Raw genomic sequence first — 18213 nt, forward strand, 5'->3', positions numbered from 1 at the left:
CCTTAATGCAGTGAGGTGGTTATTATCTGTGATGGGTGGATACGTCCATGAGAGCATATACCCATATCTACATTACTATAGTACATCGCAGTTTATCTCCAATTCAATGACATGTCTATACTAAAAAATGAAACTTGATTGGCACTAAATGTCACAATTGAAATGTGGCAAAGGTGTGACAATAGTAATACTTTTCCAATGATGGAAACAGGTCTACCAGCTCTTTCAGGTACTTACAAATTACAAACACAGATACAAAGATAAGAGGCTTCAGCAGCCAATGGCATGACGCCAGTGGTGGATGAGATTCATTTTGAGATGCTGACTGTCCTGAATGTTGTCAGCCTGTCATGTGTGACGCATATCTTGGACAGTATCCACCTTTGGCAGTTGAGACTATATCCACAAGTGAAAGAGTTTAGAGTATCACTGGTGCTGAGGGAGGGAACAATGTAGACAAATGGCATAGTACTGAAATGTACATTGAAAATGGAGCTAAGCCTGAAGGTGAAGTTCTCAATTTACAGATACAAAGAGCTGAAATAAGCTAATAAGGTTGGGGTCATAGAGTGAGAAGCCGGAAATTTGGGAGGAGCTCGGAATAGACCTGCTGCTCCACTGCTCCTCCTGAAAAGAACCAGTTAAGGTAGTTCAGACATCTAATTAGGATGCCTCTGGGCCGCCTTCCAGTGGGGCTAGATCAGATACTTCCAACTAGGAGGAGACCCTGGGGGCAGACCCAGAACATGCTTATATATTAGAACTGGGCTGGGTAGCCCTCAGGATCCCCCGGTTTGAGCTGGAAGGAATAAAGTGACCAAAACTACACAGATAGATGTAGGGTCAGCCAATATGACAATACTTATCCTGTGACATGACTGAGATTTGGCAATATATAGTTCTATACCGTTTCTACTGAGCTTACTTTCTATCTTTCGATCTTTAGCTCTGTTGGGTAATTTAGAGCAATGTTGCAATTCAATGGGCAGGACTTATTAATTGCAATATTTGATTTCCAAGATTTTTGCATTTATATGATGATTGAAGTGCCAGGTATCGAATTCACTGGATTATCCAAAAACAGGCACTCCCTTACTGGTTATTATAATAAACATATAAATTGTTTCAGAAAATGTACTATATCATGATATGTATCACCATTGCAACATAAAACTACATTTACTGTGAACATTTCTTAATATCTCCATCCCAGGAAAAATACATGGATGGGTGGATGGCTGTGGGGTGGTAATAGAACTTGTGATTTGCAGTGAAGCTATTTATGGGGCATTTTCATTAGCTGTTGACTGCACAAAACACAGAAGCACCTCTGCTAATGAGAGCAGGGGAGAACCTTCAAACCCTTATAAGAATATTGCCATTATTTGTATCTTAAATAAGTAACCTAATGGAGTTGGGTAACACATTTTGGGTGTTGCATTTGGGGACAAACCACAAGCTACTTTTTCAGAGGATAAAAAGAAAGATTAATGCGAGAAGACAGTACTTTTCTATTATATATAAATGCTATTTCTGTACAAGAGAAAAGTATTCATTACATTGCTCCAGGCCTATTCACCTGAATGATGTACACTAAATGCTTTTTGTATGTGTGTGTACCTTTAATATCTTATATATTAAAAAAGTCTTATTGCAGTTTCATTTTGGAGTGATCAGCAAAATGGAAGACGGCAGTCAGGCAGGGAAATGAAATGTTACCAACCGGGGACAGATTGTTTATGCGCTATTTCATTTGGAAACAGTAGTGCCAGTAGCTCCCTCCTCCCATACTATGAATGGTAGCCCCAGATGCTGGAAGGCATTTTCCTCCTCTATCACCCATGAGGACAGCTCCATGACTGCCTGAGGCTTACTATACTACAGAGAGGCTACAATAAGGTAGAGGGAAAAGAAGAGAAAGAGATAGAGAGACAGCTGCTACAGTGATAACAAGCAGGCTGTAAAAAAAAAGTTTACTGCTGTACAATTATCTGTCAAAAGTTTCTACATACTAACAAACATCCAAGGTATCTTGGAGCTGATGTTTTTATGCTTTTACACATTTTTGTCCTCTTACGTAACACTCACTGGGGAGCTGGAGTTAGACATCCACCATAAGTTTAATGAGTAGGGGAAGAGAGACTCAGACTTTACTTCAGTTTGTTTTATTTCATACCATACCACAGTCTATTTGGTTTTAACAAGGGGCTGTGCAGAAAATTATCAAGGAAAGAAAAATGAATCCACAAATGTCCAGACAAAGGTCAACATATTTGGATTTGGCTGTTACATAATCTGATATGGGTGTCATATCAAAAACTGTGAGCAAAACATGTCCAACGGGCCTATGGCCTTAACATTTTGACAACTGTTAAACCCATTGTGTGCAGCAATTTGCTTTTGCAATGAGTAGGGTAAATACTCCCCCAGTACAGAATGTTATTCTGAAAATGTTATATTCTCTGCAGCTTTTCCTTTAGTAATGAAATTCAACTTCAGTTGTCAAACCTTTTGGGAGCTGCTCTATTAGCAATGCACTATATATGGTACACCATTGGTAGAAACTTTAACAAGGCTATATTTTGTGGCTCACTGCTGAGTATTATTTCTTACATCTGTATCACTGGTTTGTAAAGCATCAATATTAATTGAGAACGAAAATAACTGCCAATAGAACTCTTTATGCAGCTTTGTATACAGAAAACAGTGTGTGTGTAACATGGGCCATAAGCTGATGACTGATGAATATCACACTGAGAAAGAAACGAGAACTTACCACACAGTGATGTAGTCATAGATTGGCTCTGTATTAATAACAGAGAAATTGATGTAGATGCCATAGCCAGGAGGTACTCTAACAGTCCACATGCAGTCCTGGAAGTGTGGATACTCGGCTGGGTGTCCAGGAGAGTAAATTGTGCCATTCATGGATGTTATATTCCCACCACAGAGAGCTGGAGGGAGGGAACAAAGTCAGAGAGGCCAGATAAAAATAGAAAGCTAGTCTTTGATTTACCTCAAGTCATAAAACTTGCTTTTATGGTGGTATTGCCACAAACTGTTGATAAAACAAACTATAACTGTGTGTTATTGGGTTACCACTGAGATACTAGTAGATGGGGGGCGGGGTGCACCTGTTAGATACAACTGCAGGGGATGGTTACTAGTTGCCGTGAACTTGATGACACTGAGTAGTTCAGACATTAAACTCCCCTGTCATACCCCTTCAGAGGGAATGTGTTAAAATTTGACTTTGAACTGGGAGTCAAAGCTAAAGCACTGCCCTCAGGATCAAAAAAGGACTGCAAACTCGACAGGGACAATATGGTGTCTACGGGGCAAAACAAAACTATTTACCACTTTCTCCAACAAATACCAAACTCAGTTGAGTACTGATGAGGGCAAGGCCGTAATTTATCATACCTGAGCAACATCTGATGAGTCTCCTTGAAATTTACAACAGAGACAGGCGTAATCAGCTTTGTAATAAAGACTTGCAAATGCTTCATATATCATTATAATGGGCTGTATCAGTTTATAGTTCAGTAAAGTGCTGCTATGTTGGCAGTGAATGTGAGTCAGATGCTTTAATGTGCTAGAATTAAGGACAGGATTACAAGCAGATGAAGAATTTATATTCGTCTATTCAAAATAACTTCAATGGCATCTCCAGCTTTATTTCAGTCAGCTTGTCAGAAAGTAGCATGCGTGTCTTTCTCAAGGAATTGTTAGCACACATTTATTTTGATATTTTCCCCACTAAGTTTGAGGAAAAAGTGACATAAAAATATCAAAGAGTAGGCACTTCACGTCTGATAAAAATAATTTTTTCATACAGTAAATGTAAGCTATTTGGAGGAAATATTTAGCTATTGGTAGAGCATTAGTAAGAGGGATTCAGTGCTACCAACTTAACAACACCTGCTGTGTTTATAAGAGGCACTAGCAGTCACCTTCGCAGCGAGGTATGGGGTGATTCCAGTTTCTGCTGACTCCATGCAGACACGTGAGAGATGGCTCTCCAAGTAGAGTGTAACCCGGAAGGCACTCAAAGGAAATGGTCATCCCCACACTGTAGTCTTGACCGATCACTATGCCGTTACGAAACGGTCTTGGGTCTGGACACCTCTGTAACTCATATGCTGGGGAAAAAGCAAACCCATACACAGTAGTTGAAACACAGATTCCAGGCAGAAAATGATAAAACACTACTACTATAATTGCATATAATGTCTATGATAACCTAAGAGAACCAAAGTCTGGCTTGTGAGCTGCTAAGAGCAGCTAATCTTGCATCACTGGTAAACGCTAATCACCAGATTGCGTATTTTATTCTATTATCTCTAATGGTTGAAAACATCCTTTCTTTCCAGGGTGTTTGAAGGCATCTGTAAATCTTGATAAACTGAAAAATTCATCTTTTCTTTCTTCATGGAACAGTGGACATTTTGAAAATAAAAGGTTTTGTCCAAAGACTCAAATTTATATTCAAGTATTGTCATATTATTATTCTATTACTAAAACTTATTTTCCACATTGGCTTTAACACACAGAATGCCCCACTGACATAGCCAACACTATTGTTATTCAAGGATATGTGCTATTGAATGTCTCAGCAGAGGTCATTATTGATTTCTTTTTCTTTATTTTTTAACCTATGGCAATCTTACAACCTCAGTCAAAGCGTCTGCCTTGCAGAACTAATCTTTGTCCCCAGTCTGTGTTGAACCTGACTGATGCCCCTTTAAGTGTTCAATTAGCAAACTCTTCAATCTTCTTCCACTTCTTCAGCTGCTGCTATGATAACACCTCATTCTAACTTTACCATGAGGACCAATCTTTGCTGCTCACCCTGGTAGACTATGTGGAAGCCAGGTTTGTTCTGGGAGTAGTCGCTGTGGAAGAAGAGAGTGGTCTCGTGGGTGGTGCTGAAGAGAGAGTTTGGCACCACAGGGCCACTGAACCGATCAATCACTGTTCCTGTCTCCAGGCTCCCACTGCGCACCTCCAGATAGTCATGAACAGGCTCTGTGGAGAAGTTCAGAAACTGGAGATGGATCCCTAAAAAGCAGTTAAAAAAAGAGTTAATGTAGGAGAAATATGAATATGAATAAAAGTGAGTCAGAGTGAGTGAATGTGTACGTTCCTTTCAATTACTGTAGTAGGACATTACTTCAAATTCCATGTTAAAAACATTAAATTATCCAGTTCTTTTTTAACACAATGAGAATAACATAACCTAACATAGAAGAGAGGAGTAAGCAGAAGAGAGGAGTAAGCAGAAGAAAGCAGCAGCGAAGACATCAGAGCTAGCAGAACAAAAAAGAAAAAGAGAGAGGGGAGGAGGAGAAGAAGAAAGGAAAAACACAGGGGGGACGACAGACCAAAGCCAATAGGGAGTTGAACTCTCCAGCTGCAGTCCAGGCTGCTCTGGTAATTCCCTGGGAAGCCTGGGCTGAGGATGACGCCGCTGAAGTCTGTCATAGAGCCGCCACACTGAGCTGAGGGAGACCAACCAAGGAGAAAGAACAAGTCATTTTGCCTCAGAAGGGCTCAAAGGAAAACAATGACAACGTGGGTGAATATGGACGGAGGGCAAAGTGCATTGTGTCTTTCTGTTATGTGTGGGTTACAGTACATGCATAATTTGTGTATATGTGTGCAAAAAGGAGGAAGAGTAGCAGTGCCTTATATGTGTGCGTTTGCCATGTGTGCGCATTATATGCTCATGTGTTTGTATTCTGACTGCAAAAGAGGGGCAGTTTTGTGGGCGAGAGACAAAATGAAGTGCTGTGAGTGGGCTTCATGAGTTTAGGATTGGGGAAGGAGGGGGGTGCTTATGCCTCTGTGTTTGAGCATGTCTGTGACTTGTGCATGTACATCTCAGCTTGACGCTGTAGATTATACTACATAAGGGCATCCGTGAAAAGATAACGGACTCAAGCACATTCCTTGTTTGGTGGTGCTTTAAATTAAAATAAATGATAGAATCAATATTCAATACAGCACCACAGTTTTGCTCAGCGGTAGAGGTGATTACTTCCTCCTCCCCCTGCAACACCCCGCCTCGCTACTTTGACTGTATGTTAGAGAACACTTTAGCTTGCTGTGAAGGTTACACTCATCCCCCTCTCGATGTGGCACATACCCATATACCGTCTATAAACAACCAGGCATAATGGAAGTTCAGCCACCAGAGGCATCAATGTAAACTTGTAGTTATATGACTCCTCTTTTTCCGACCCTAACAGGCCTATTTATGTGGCACATGGTTGGAATCACAAGGGTTGTTGCTGCCCTGGGGGGTTATCAACCAAACGCAGAATTGGGCGAAAACTGTCACAGGATTAATTGTGCTTCTGGTGGGGGAAACCTGCTCAACCTGCTCAACCTGTTTGTTCATGGAATGAGAGAGAAGTGGAAAGGAGAAGCCCTTCAGAGGATGTTATACCTTTTGGGAAAGGGCACGCAACCACTTTGATGTGAGTTTATCAGAAACTACTGATTGCAGGGTATCTGCTGTAAACGAGCGAGGAGTTGAGCTAACAAGCGAACACACGTGTCCAAGAGCAGGCCTGTCAACAGTAAAGCTGCAAACCGCAGGGACAGAACATTTACATGAAGAGCGCAGTGAGTGTGCTGTGCATCTCTGTGTGTTTATATGCACTGTAAGGGTAAGTAATGTATGTGTGTGTGAGCGTGTTTGTGTACATGTGTAATTGGGGGCAAGAGAACAGTGAAGTGTCAAAAGAGAAAGTCGAGTGCATCCTTAGAAATCTCTGGAATCTATCACTGTGGCAATCAACATCAGAGTGTTGGGGGAAACCAGAGACTCTCATCAGGGGCATCAGAAATCAAACACCACACTGAGATGGTGGTAAGTCTTATTGATTTTTAACTGAAGGGGAAAGTAGAAAATTCATAATCCCCAAGCCCCCCATGGCCACCCATCATTCCCTTCCCCGATCTTACAATGAAATTATTGCTTTCCCTAATACAATAACAAGTCCTCTGTGAGGCCACTGATCTATTGTGTGGCAGTGTATGAGGTAGTATTAATATCGGAGAAATATAAAACAAAGTGAGAGGAAAAGATAAACAAGGCAAAAGTCAATGAGAAAAGGTGAATGGCAAATAACAAAAGAACTGACTGTGTTTGATGCAACAAATTTGGTTTTGTTGTCTGCAGTATCACCTCATTGAAACCCTGTACGCTGGCAATGTCAGTATATAAAGTAATACATTACCTAAACACAGAGGTACCGGGTAATTCCACCTTCTGACGGGACCAGGCATGCAGGTAATATATGCATTACCCTGTTCAGGAAAACAGACAAAAATAATATATTCAACACCTCCAAAATACTGTGCAATAAAAAATGAATACGAAGGGATCAAACCGACAGGTGCCTGCAGCAGATTTTTATCTCTTTCCTGTTGGTTTTTTGGAATTAGTTAACAGTCATATTTTTGGATTTTTCAAAATCCTGTTCTCAAGGTTTTGTGTGTAAATATTTGATGGTATCAAGAGTAGGAGTGGGACCTCTTGCTGCTAGTAGGGCAGCAAGTACTACCTGGGATCTGACTACAGAGTAATGTGTTACAGCCTGAGAGAACACGTTAACACAAACATCCTGCTTGCAGATTTGTTTTGTGTTAGATACAAAAATAATCTCAAAGTGATGGATATTATAGGTTAATCCTCTGTAAAATATTCATAGCACTGTTGTTGTTTTAATCCACTCAAAATTGAGTCCAGTCCAGGAGTTTCCTGCAACCAAGATGCTTGTAAAATGCAGCCATACATGTACATTCTCCAGCCAGCACTAATGCCAAATCAGAAAACAGACATCTACCAAGGTATGGGTGCACGGAGAGTTGTATTACACACATATACAAGCACCTGAACTCAAAAGACTCAGCTGTACTTGGTGTTCAGACAGTCAGCCTGAAGATGTGTGTAAGTTACTGGTTGGTCCGGGGAGAATGTGAAAAGGAGTGAATGCCCGAGCCGAGTAGAAAAATCGCTGTGGGATTAGTGAGGCGACTGTTAACACAATCCATCGCCCGTGGCGTTGGAGGCTTCTAGAGCTCAAAACGACACAGCTACAGTATCTACTCGAGGAGGATTGGTGAAAGTTAAAGCTGCTTTGTAACAGATACACATAAACACACACTTGTGCAAGAAAAGTACACACACACACCTACAAATAAAGATGCAAGCATAAATATGGACAGTTACCCCACATTTCTTTCCTGCATTTACTCTTCTGCTCACACAAAGACAAATGTCATAGGAAAAGTACTTAGTAATGCTGTCATGACAGATTCATCCTTTGGGGTATTCCCTTGGAAACTGTCACTCAGGGCAGGTATGATTCACATTTCATAACCATAAGAAAGCTAGATCTGTGCTTTAACAGCGCTGCACGCTTTCACATACCTGTAACGAGAAGCCTTGATCGCACTGGAAGGACACCATGTCGCCCACAGTGTAGCGGTCGCCCACTTTTTGACCGTTACTGGGAGGCAGCGGCTCTGGGCACGAATCCAAACCTATTGCTTAGGACAGAGTCACAACACACAAGTGTGGACAGCGATCATTCTTCTGCATAATGTGGGTGGAATCAAATCCTGCAACTGCTCAACGCATTTGATACTGTTTCATTATTGAATATCCATTGTGTATTTAATGGCAACATTTACATTAATCACACCATACCTATGGAGAAAAGGGAATTTCAATTAAATTAAAACCAAATGATTACACATGTAATTACACAGTGTCCCCTCTTAATGCGCTCTTACTGTAATTGCATAATAATTGAGTACGTTGTTTTTTTCCTTTCCTCTCATCCCAACGTTTACAAACTGGCACAAGTCACACAGTCATTCTAGTGGTGGCTGTAATCGCGAAATCCTTCTGACTGTGATCTGAAGCAATCACTGTGAAATTACAAAGCCATCCCTGAAGTATTACTTGACAGAAGCATTGAGCTTCTTCGGAACAAAGTGATTACAGTGGCACTTGTCAGGTATTGAGAGGATATAGAGTGATATTGTATTTTAATGGCTTAAAAGCAAAGGTGATCCCAGCTATATTAACGTACAGTAGGGTATTTGAGGTTAATTTAAAGTTCCAGTGTGTAACATTCTGATAATAACAATCAAATGTATTGGCTACCTTAGAATGAGCCGTTCTTATCTACTGCTGGAGTATGCTATGTTGAGCTGCCACATTTCTACAGTAGACCAAATTGGACAAACCAAACATAGGGCTGTTTGCAGTCTATTAAGTTTTTCAACTGATTCATCTGTCAATAGGTAGTTTGAATGCTTATTTGAATGCATAGAAATATTGAAATTTGGTGCTGTGCTGCTGCACTGTGGTAATACATATGAAATGAAAGAAAGGTAACCTTTGATATGACTCTGAAAAGTCAAAATAAATTCATACAGATTGTTTCTCCTTGACGCATAATTAGTGAGCAGGCTGTAGGGTGAGAGGTAGTGGGAAGGAGGATGTACAAACACTCACACCAAGTCTTCTAAAAGTGTTAACGGCTCCCAACAAGTACGTGGGTGGATGAATGTAAACATGGCAGCAGAAATGGCCACAAAAGATTCAAAACAATTTATAGAAAACTCTTCAGAACGCAGAAAGGCAGGAGTGGCCACTCCACTCAGCATCTATTGAAAGTCAGAGAGGACATTTTAGTGGGAGGAGATGTAACTTAAGAGGCGCAGAGCAGGAAGCGATATAAGAGCAGCCACAGATACAACAACTGAGTAAGAGCTACTGTTCAAGAGGAGTGGGTGGATTCTTTAAAGCTGTGAGGTTTTGTCAACTGTGAGTTCAAAAAATAAAAATAAAATAAAATAAATAATAATATTATTATTATTATTATTATTACTTTGACAAATTCAAATTACTGACATTTTTAACTGATTTCAAGGAGATGTGGTCACAAATTCATGAAATTCATTACTGCCATAAGGTCAGTTTGACATCAAAGCACAAAGCAACAATAAATTAATAATTTCCATTAAAATCTAATTCTGTAAAACTAGTAAACTGTTTCATAAAGCAATGCATTGTCATTTACTTTGATAGTGGTTCATTAGATTGTCAGTAGTATTCAATAAAACCTTAGTTTCGTATATTGAAGCCTGTTTTTATCAGTAATATCAAACAGTCAGAGTGAGGGTCCAGTTTACACAGCCAGAGGGTGTGCCAGATCTGAACTGGGCACAAACAGACCTCTGCACACTGATTCCAGTTATGCTCCAGATGGGTTCCAGTCAAACTGTCAGAATACATATTTTGGCAAGGACTGTTGTCACCTTGCTGGGAAAAAGGTTGACACCCACTGTTCCCGGGTGCAACTGCGAGTCTCGTCCCTATCAAACATGTTTGATTATTTTCAACAGGATGCCTTGCCAATTTCAGCCAACGGAATTTCAGTAGTGTGTGTCACTGGTTACTATCTATGTGTAGCTGTGAGTTTTATCTTCTCATGTTAGTATTCATAAAAGTAGGCGGTGAGTGACAAAACATATACCAAGATAATGGAAGCTACATAGCTTATAAGATCAACATTATATCTATATTAATTATCAAAATATGAATTATATCATCATCAGTATTATCTTCCTCTTAATGTTTGACAGCAAGGTGATCTGCACCATTAACTGATCTTATCAAAATCAGGATCGTATTAAATTGCAAACATAATCAATATTCTTGATTAAAAAAACAAAGTGATTTCATGCAACACAAACAGTGTCATTTATCTACTAGTATATGTTTGTAGAAAAGGATATGAAGGAAAAACCTCAGAACTAAAACAAAGAATAGTGGAACATAAATGTACCATCCAGTCTCTTCCCTGAAATATATGGGAATTGTTTGTCAAAGAAAGGGGGAGTAGTAGGAGAGAATATTGTGAAAGTTTGAATTTCATGTCATTACTTTCTTGCAATTATTGTATCAACAAAGGGCAACAATATTTTGTGAATAGTATTTTTGAAGAGGTTTTGTATATATATCTATGGTCTATGGATGTTCATAACATGATTGATCAATGTAAGCAATCTGTAAACAGCCTCAGACCCCAACCAGATGAAGGCAAGGAAGCCGAAAACATTTGGTGAAAAAAGCAAGATGTACTTGAGCTGTGCGACATGTCTTAATTTTGATCAACTTGCATTAAAGTTCACACTGGTCTGCACCTCGCTGTGTGACTTCTCAAAGTCAGAAATCCCACTGTTGTTCTTGTTCTTGTTGTTCTGTCAATTAAAATAATTAAGATGCACACACTATAGAACCTGTTCCTAGTTACATGCAACATATTCATGAAACAGACACCACAGTTGGTATGCACATATTTTACTGTTGCTGATATAAGTATGATGAGTATTTAAGCAACTGAATATGAAGGAACTTATATATATAATCAGCTGTGGGTGAATTATTGGTAAGATTATTGGAAAGACTCAACAACTACTTTAGTTTGCATTTCTACCTGTACTGGATGAAAGATGTTTATCCAAGTGAAAGAAGCTTTTTTTTGGTTTGTTTTTTTTGCAATTTTCAAGAAGTCAATGCAATATCTGCCTACTAAAACCACAGAAATTGCTGTTGGTGTTTGGCTTTTTGAAAAGATGTGGTCTGAGCAGGCGGAAAACAGAAAAATATTGTTTTCATGATGAAAAAAGCACCAAAATTGCACTCTGCCTTTTGATGTTCACCTGTGCCACTCCTCCCACAGAGCCGCCTGCGCAAATAAAGAGAGCTGCGTCCAGATGAAAGTGACACCTTTGGTGGCGTTGCACTATAATAAAATTGGAGGTCTAAAAGTTGCATAGTAGATTCTGACTGATACTAGTGAGAAAGACCACAGCATAGCCATTTTACACTGAATTGCAGTGTACATTCCTACAGCGCAGCATACAGAATGGTTTACTGATGGTCAAGCGGGTGCAGCGAGTATATGCTTAACTTGATTACAAGTTCAAAATAATGAAGTAAAGGTACTGACCATGTGATTTCTGCTCTTAGTTTAGTTTAATGATTGTGGAAGGTTGAGCCATGATACATAGGATAACTGAATTGAAAAAGTACACAAGCGTAGGTACTTATCAAGAAGATTATCTGGAATATGCTTAGCATTTATTATCAAATGCCGTGGCCATGTGTCATAAAGAGTGTCCTTTGAGTGGTGTGACATAAATAAGAGGTGTAGTAAAAATGTACTGACAAATCTTGGGGTTGATTCAGAGGATGGATCTCTTTACAAGTTGTCTAAAAGTCATTCATTTTGTTGTGACAATCATTGAGGGTAGCCCATGTGGAAATAATATTGGCCTCTGCAGGCTGCGGCGATTGAAGCCCAGTGTGGGACGTTGTTTGGGATGCAAAGCACTATATTGCCTGTGAGAACACTCCAAATTTGTTTTCAACTATAGCATACTGTCTTTCTTAGGAGAGCTGGTTAAATGCTTGGCTCCTAAGAAGTTGTAGTGACAGGAGTATACAGGATTTCTATGACTGATCTCAATGGACTGCAACAATCACCAAAAAGAAACATTTTAAAACAGATGGTGGACTGGCTGGGTCTGTGCCAATCCCTCTTGCCTTTTTCTTCCCACTGTGCTGAGCTTTCAGAGCATTAATTTGTAGCTAAAAACTACAGTGTCTAAAAACTAAATGGGTGGTTCAAGCCAACTACAGGCTGGAAATAATATACAAAGATACAACCAACTAGAGGACAGAATGTAGGATTGCTGTAATACCAAATAAATACAATATAAATATAAATAAATCAGAATCTGAACTCTGTGTGGTCTGTTGTTTGCCATTGTGTGATGTTCTAGTCTACAGCATATACCAAACAAAAAAATACTTGTAGTTCAATAGAGAAGAACATGGCTTGATTGCATGTTTGCCAATAGGCAGACAGTAGAACCATATGGCAGGCCAGCTAACAAATTTGGATAGCAACAGGAAAAGCATAAAGCAATTGGGTTGGAGCCTGGTTTACACAAAGCATCAGGGAATGCACTTTACCAGGTCAGCAGTGGCAAAGTGTAAGACAGACATAGTGGAAAGAGCTGACTGCGAGACATGACACTGAAGTGATTCTCAGCAATAGGTGGCGGTGGTGGGGGGAGGGGGTTAGTGCAGAAAGGAAAGATCCCACAGAGAGACACAGCTACGGAGTGGTTCTGAGCAAGTGGAGGGTGTTGTGGAAACGAAGCACTGACTGCAAGAGACATGACTGTGAAGTTGTTCTCAACAGTGGTATGATGCTCGCGGACTGACACGACTGACAGCGAGGACAGATTCAGTGACAGCAATGTTTTTTCATGCTTCTTTTGTTTTGCAACACATTTGTGGGAACTGACTGTTAGATTGTGTGAGAACTGTTTTTACTGAAACAGGTTATTCTTAAGTTGCTTGGTGCATGGGATCTCAATGTTGTTAGCTGCGCTCTTAACACGGCCTTTCTTTCTGCCTTTGTGCCATTCACATCCTCCCATTTTACTGTGTCATTATCGAGTTCATGTCTACTCCACTCTTACTTTGCCTGTGGTTGTGCTGTTTTCACCGCCCTTGATGTACTTTACTGAAAATGAGTAACAACGGTCTCCCATAGCCAGACATTTTAGAAAGAAAATTACTTTAATGTGTGGGTGAGTGGTAAGTAACAAAGCAGGGGAAAGACAAAGGGGAGGAAGAAACAGAGAAAGTACCAACTTAAAATCCATCTAACCTTAGAAAGGCCAAAAAAAGAGGAAAATTACCCTGACATTAAAAGAGACAAAAGGAAAGTGCCTGAGATGTAAATAACAGTGGGTGAATCGGTCACAGTGGACTGTATTATTAAATATGTGCAGAAGAGCTCCATGAATCACCTACAGATTAGCACCCCTATTTTCATTTGCACCATTTTTGAAGGGGACTTAGTAAATCAGTCGCTCCACTGGGGCCAGCCACACTCCTTAAATTTTAGTGCAAGGTAAATGTTTAGGATGCTCCTTAGCAAATATGCCCCTAAGCCAAAAGCCCACTGAGAGATGAGCATATTTAGTACCTAAATGAAAAAGGATGTGGGTCCAGTATCTTGAAGCAATAGGAAGACACCACTGGGGAATACCAAGCCAGAAAAGCAGATACAAAGACTGAAAATTAGAAGAGATACAGAAAAAGAAAAAAACGTTGCCCACTCATTCTCTCCCTCACGCTCTTTCTTTCTATGTCCAACTGTGCCACATTTGGGACAGCTGTCCCTCATATTTTTATTCCCCTGTGCAGCACCTGGAAGCTGTTGGCAGATGGACACATAGAAACATACTGACAACAGTCAAAGTGACAAGCCGTCTCTCCTCATACCTGTGTACTCCAAGTGGAAGCCAGCAGCAGATACACTGATGTCCGACTGGAAGGTCAAGTACAGGTTGTTGGACGTGCTGTTCAGTAGTTGGGGAATCGTTGAACCTGGGTTGTAGAAGACCATGTCTAGTCCATTATTCCAGATTTAAGCTCACCAAAAACATGTGGATATGTATAACACTGGAACATATATTGCACCTCAGTTACATATAAAGGAAAGACAATCATTTGGATACAGTAATAATGCTGCTGTAGTTCTGTTAAATCTTACTCTGAATTCCACGTCTTTTATTTTAAAACAGAGACAAATTGTGATAAGACACTGACTTTCATCATGCAGCTATTTCACCTCCATAACCTTGTTAAATGGGAAGTATATCAGCAGGTACAAATTAAGTCATGGTGTAAAACTAAATTACAAAGTGCCTCTCATAATACAATAAATCACAGACAACCACTCACATAAATAAATAAAATAACAAATAAAGGGCAACTCTAAACATTCAAAAAAGTCCAATAATCTGCCTCTGGAGGAGACAGTAACATGATAACTATAACTAACTATTTACCAATGTCTCAATGTCAACAATGTCAACTGCACATATCAAGTACATGGATCACGCGTGCTGCCTTTGTTAGACATTAAGGCTTAAATCATGTTTAGCACACTTCCTTTGGACTTTCAGTCAGGCGCATGAACTCAAGCATGGTCTACAATGCTAACTCTGAATTTGCACTACTAAATATTCTGTATGTATAGCAACATTGAGGGATCTGGGATCATTTTCTCTATCCCAGGCGTATGTCTTCTGCATTTGCATTTTTACATATATTCATCACCTTCATCAGTTTAGCCCAAGATAAAAAAAAATGATTGCTAGCCATTTAAAATGCCTTAGCCTTTTCACACCACATGCTGCCCGGCACAGAGCTGAGAGCTGAGAGCTGTACTGTGGAGCTCTTACAATATGTAAAGAGTTTGCTCCCAAATGAGATATCCACCACTTGAGAAATTTGACACTTGGTCTCATAATACTAATAGCGGATATAGAGGCAGAAGTCATCATGCTAGACCAGTCCCTAGTACTGGGATTCAGCATCTAAAATGATGTGATGACCTGTTTCTTGTAGGTTACCATGAGGCAAGAGCACCATTTTCATTAGTGTGAGCCCTAAGGCAAAACTACATTTGTAAAATTCCAGACTGAAACAGGAACTACATTATGAAGATCTCTAATGCAGAGACAGGAACATTGTGCGAAGGATAGTTTATCTTCTTTGATTTCTTTAAGGGCATGCCAAATGTCATCAGCTCCATCACCACATCTGTCTGCTGCTGGGGCCCTGTGACGTCTGATTGAAATTCAAGAGGGACCTAACAACTAAAATTGAGTTGTATCAGTTTTACCTGAGTAGCTACCAAGCCTTGGAGCATTGCTATCAACCCCGTCAAAAAAATCCAGCGAGTCCCAGTTGTGTTCTGTGGTGAAGGTCACAACTTGAATCTGAAAGAGAAATATACCTTAACACGAACCTAAAAGAAAGCAGGAAGAAAACACAAATACAAAAAATAGAAAACAATGTCCAAATGAGTATTAAAATGGCTAGCTGTTTAATAATTAGACCAGGTATATAAAACAAATCCACTCAAAAAATATTTAATCTCTCGTCAAACACTAAGATCTGCTTCTGTGTCCTCTCACTTGGATGCCGGCTCCCTCGGGAACAGAGATTTTCCAGGCACAGTTCAAATAGTTGGCGTACGGCTCTGGGTATCCAGGAGAGAGGATAGTGCCTCTGCGGTCAGTTAACACACCACCACAGGGAACTAGACAAAGGACAAGAGATTGAGAAAGAGAGAGAGAGAGAGAGAGAGAGAGAGAGAGAGAGAGAGAGAGAGAGAGAAAAAGAGTGAGAGAGAGAGTCTCTCACAAAGTTAAGGTCTACACACACCTGCAGAGCCAGGAGTAGGGAAGTAGCAAACAGTGGACTCAAGGAGAGTTTCATGTTAAAGCCACATATGATAATGACGGTTTCTACAGGCGGTATATAAAGCAAATAAGCTTTATTTTATGACAGTTTTGAACTATTTCATTGTCATTTCAATACACAGTGGAGCTTTGCATGGCAGCGCACACTCACCTCTCGTAAATAGTAAACAGTTCAACCCTGATGTGTAATAAATACTCTCACAGGTCGCACAAATCACATTTTTCACTTGTGAATGCTATTCCTCTCAAAGCGCATCTTGTTTCCTACCAGTGCCACAACTAACATATTTATCAAGCCTCCCAGCCCTCAGATGAATTCTGAATTGGAGTCACTGGCCAGGTTGTGCTGACATTGTCAGGCACGGTGATATATTTGAGCATGAGTAAAAATCAAAATGAAAAAAGGGCAATAACAGCTTCAATTTCTTTATTGCTTTTCAGATGGGTGCCTATTGGCCTTGAATCTGGCCCGCTACATTCTACACAGTGTTTGGCTCCACTTTTTGTCCATTAAGGATTGTGGTAACCCAACCTTGCAGAGCAGAATCCTTTAGATTATTACACATAACAAAACTCAGAACAAAATGCATTTCCTACCTATTGAAGTGTAGTTATTTTGGCTTACAGAAACAAGCAATGACCAATTAGGCTGATGAGAGTTTGCTCTGAAATATGTTTTGCTATTACAAGAACAGAAGTTTCACGCAAAACTGTGTTTGCGTTTTCATTGTCTTTGCTCTGCTGAGATCCATTGTTCTGCTGTCACCAGCTGGAATGTGTTTGTCAGACATCATTTAAGCCATCACATGTATTTCAACATTAATGACAGATACTGTATACTACAAAAAGAAGCTGTATATGTAACTAAAATGCACCAACTCCTCTCTCCCTTCACTCCTGATGCAGAAAAAATGTTCCTTGAGACTGAACTGCAGGTTAGAGAAACAATGGACTTTCTAACTTCTTTTACATCCAAACAAGTAACTGGTTCATCAGTCCTGTGCTATTCAAGGTTACCTATTTTTATGTAACAGTTTTCCAATAGAACCATGAGCAAAGCTGTCACTCAGGGCGGAGGGGATCCTTCAGCTGTTCAGCAGAGTAGTACAATGTGTTCTCACAATGAAGAAACAGATGCTATTTGTCAAGGACAAGGCTTTACCCTGTACTGGTCAATGATAATCACTGTTTTCGATATCCATCAGCCACTGGAGGGTTCGATGTGAAAGACAAGGGGAGACGCAGAAAACCAGAGAAAAAGAAAATATGCTACTTGTCACAAAGGAAAAAATGGATGACAGAAAAAGAAAAGAACAACACATTTTCAGCTGTCATCTTGCCACAATTTCAAGCTTATCAATATTTTACAGGTGATTTCCAGCCTCCTACACGATTGGAAAACCATACCAAAGTGGCTACTCTGTTCCTTTCACTCCGAGTGATACATTAGAGAAAATTACTTCTATACTGTACCTCACAGCAATCATGCAGTGGAACAATCACACTTTGATACAATGTCTGCCACAGTATAATGCCATCTTCCACTAATGCATTTCACATGCAGAGAACTGAAATAGATTAACTCTTCATCAAAATGGAAGGAGAACAGCTTGTGTAACTGTTTTGAGTTCTGTTTTGCGAATGACTGTCAAAGCCAATGAAATCTAGAGTACTGCAGTCAGAATGTCATATCCTGTGGACATTGGTTAACTGTCACTGTCAGTAACCTTCGTGTCTAATCATTCCCTGCTGGATCCCTTTTATATGAAATTAAGTGCAAAACATAGAAGTACACAGTGTAAAAAAAATGTTCATCATCAGATCTTT

General features: G+C 39.9%; 1 protein-coding gene across 5 annotated transcripts in view; it reads right to left on the bottom strand.

The window, feature by feature from the left end:
• LOC127367160 (CUB and sushi domain-containing protein 3-like) overlaps positions 1-18213 on the bottom strand; it is a 214042-nt gene that overhangs the window by 68562 nt on the left and 127267 nt on the right. For 4 of the 5 annotated variants that reach the window (XM_051406777.1, XM_051406776.1, XM_051406775.1 and 1 more), the window contains 9 exons: positions 16099-16223; positions 15804-15900; positions 14396-14500; positions 8444-8562; positions 7248-7317; positions 5385-5501; positions 4852-5061; positions 3954-4142; positions 2777-2954 (listed from right to left, as the gene is read on the bottom strand). In XM_051406777.1, the coding sequence (XP_051262737.1) occupies positions 2777-2954; positions 3954-4142; positions 4852-5061; positions 5385-5501; positions 7248-7317; positions 8444-8562; positions 14396-14500; positions 15804-15900; positions 16099-16223 (1210 nt within the window). The remainder of the gene's footprint in view (positions 1-2776; positions 2955-3953; positions 4143-4851; positions 5062-5384; positions 5502-7247; positions 7318-8443; positions 8563-14395; positions 14501-15803; positions 15901-16098; positions 16224-18213) is intronic. The other variant, XM_051406774.1, reaches the window with a different exon arrangement.

The sequence above is a fragment of the Dicentrarchus labrax genome, unplaced genomic scaffold (genome assembly GCF_905237075.1).
Source record: "Dicentrarchus labrax unplaced genomic scaffold, dlabrax2021, whole genome shotgun sequence".
Classification (NCBI taxonomy): domain Eukaryota; kingdom Metazoa; phylum Chordata; class Actinopteri; family Moronidae; genus Dicentrarchus; species Dicentrarchus labrax.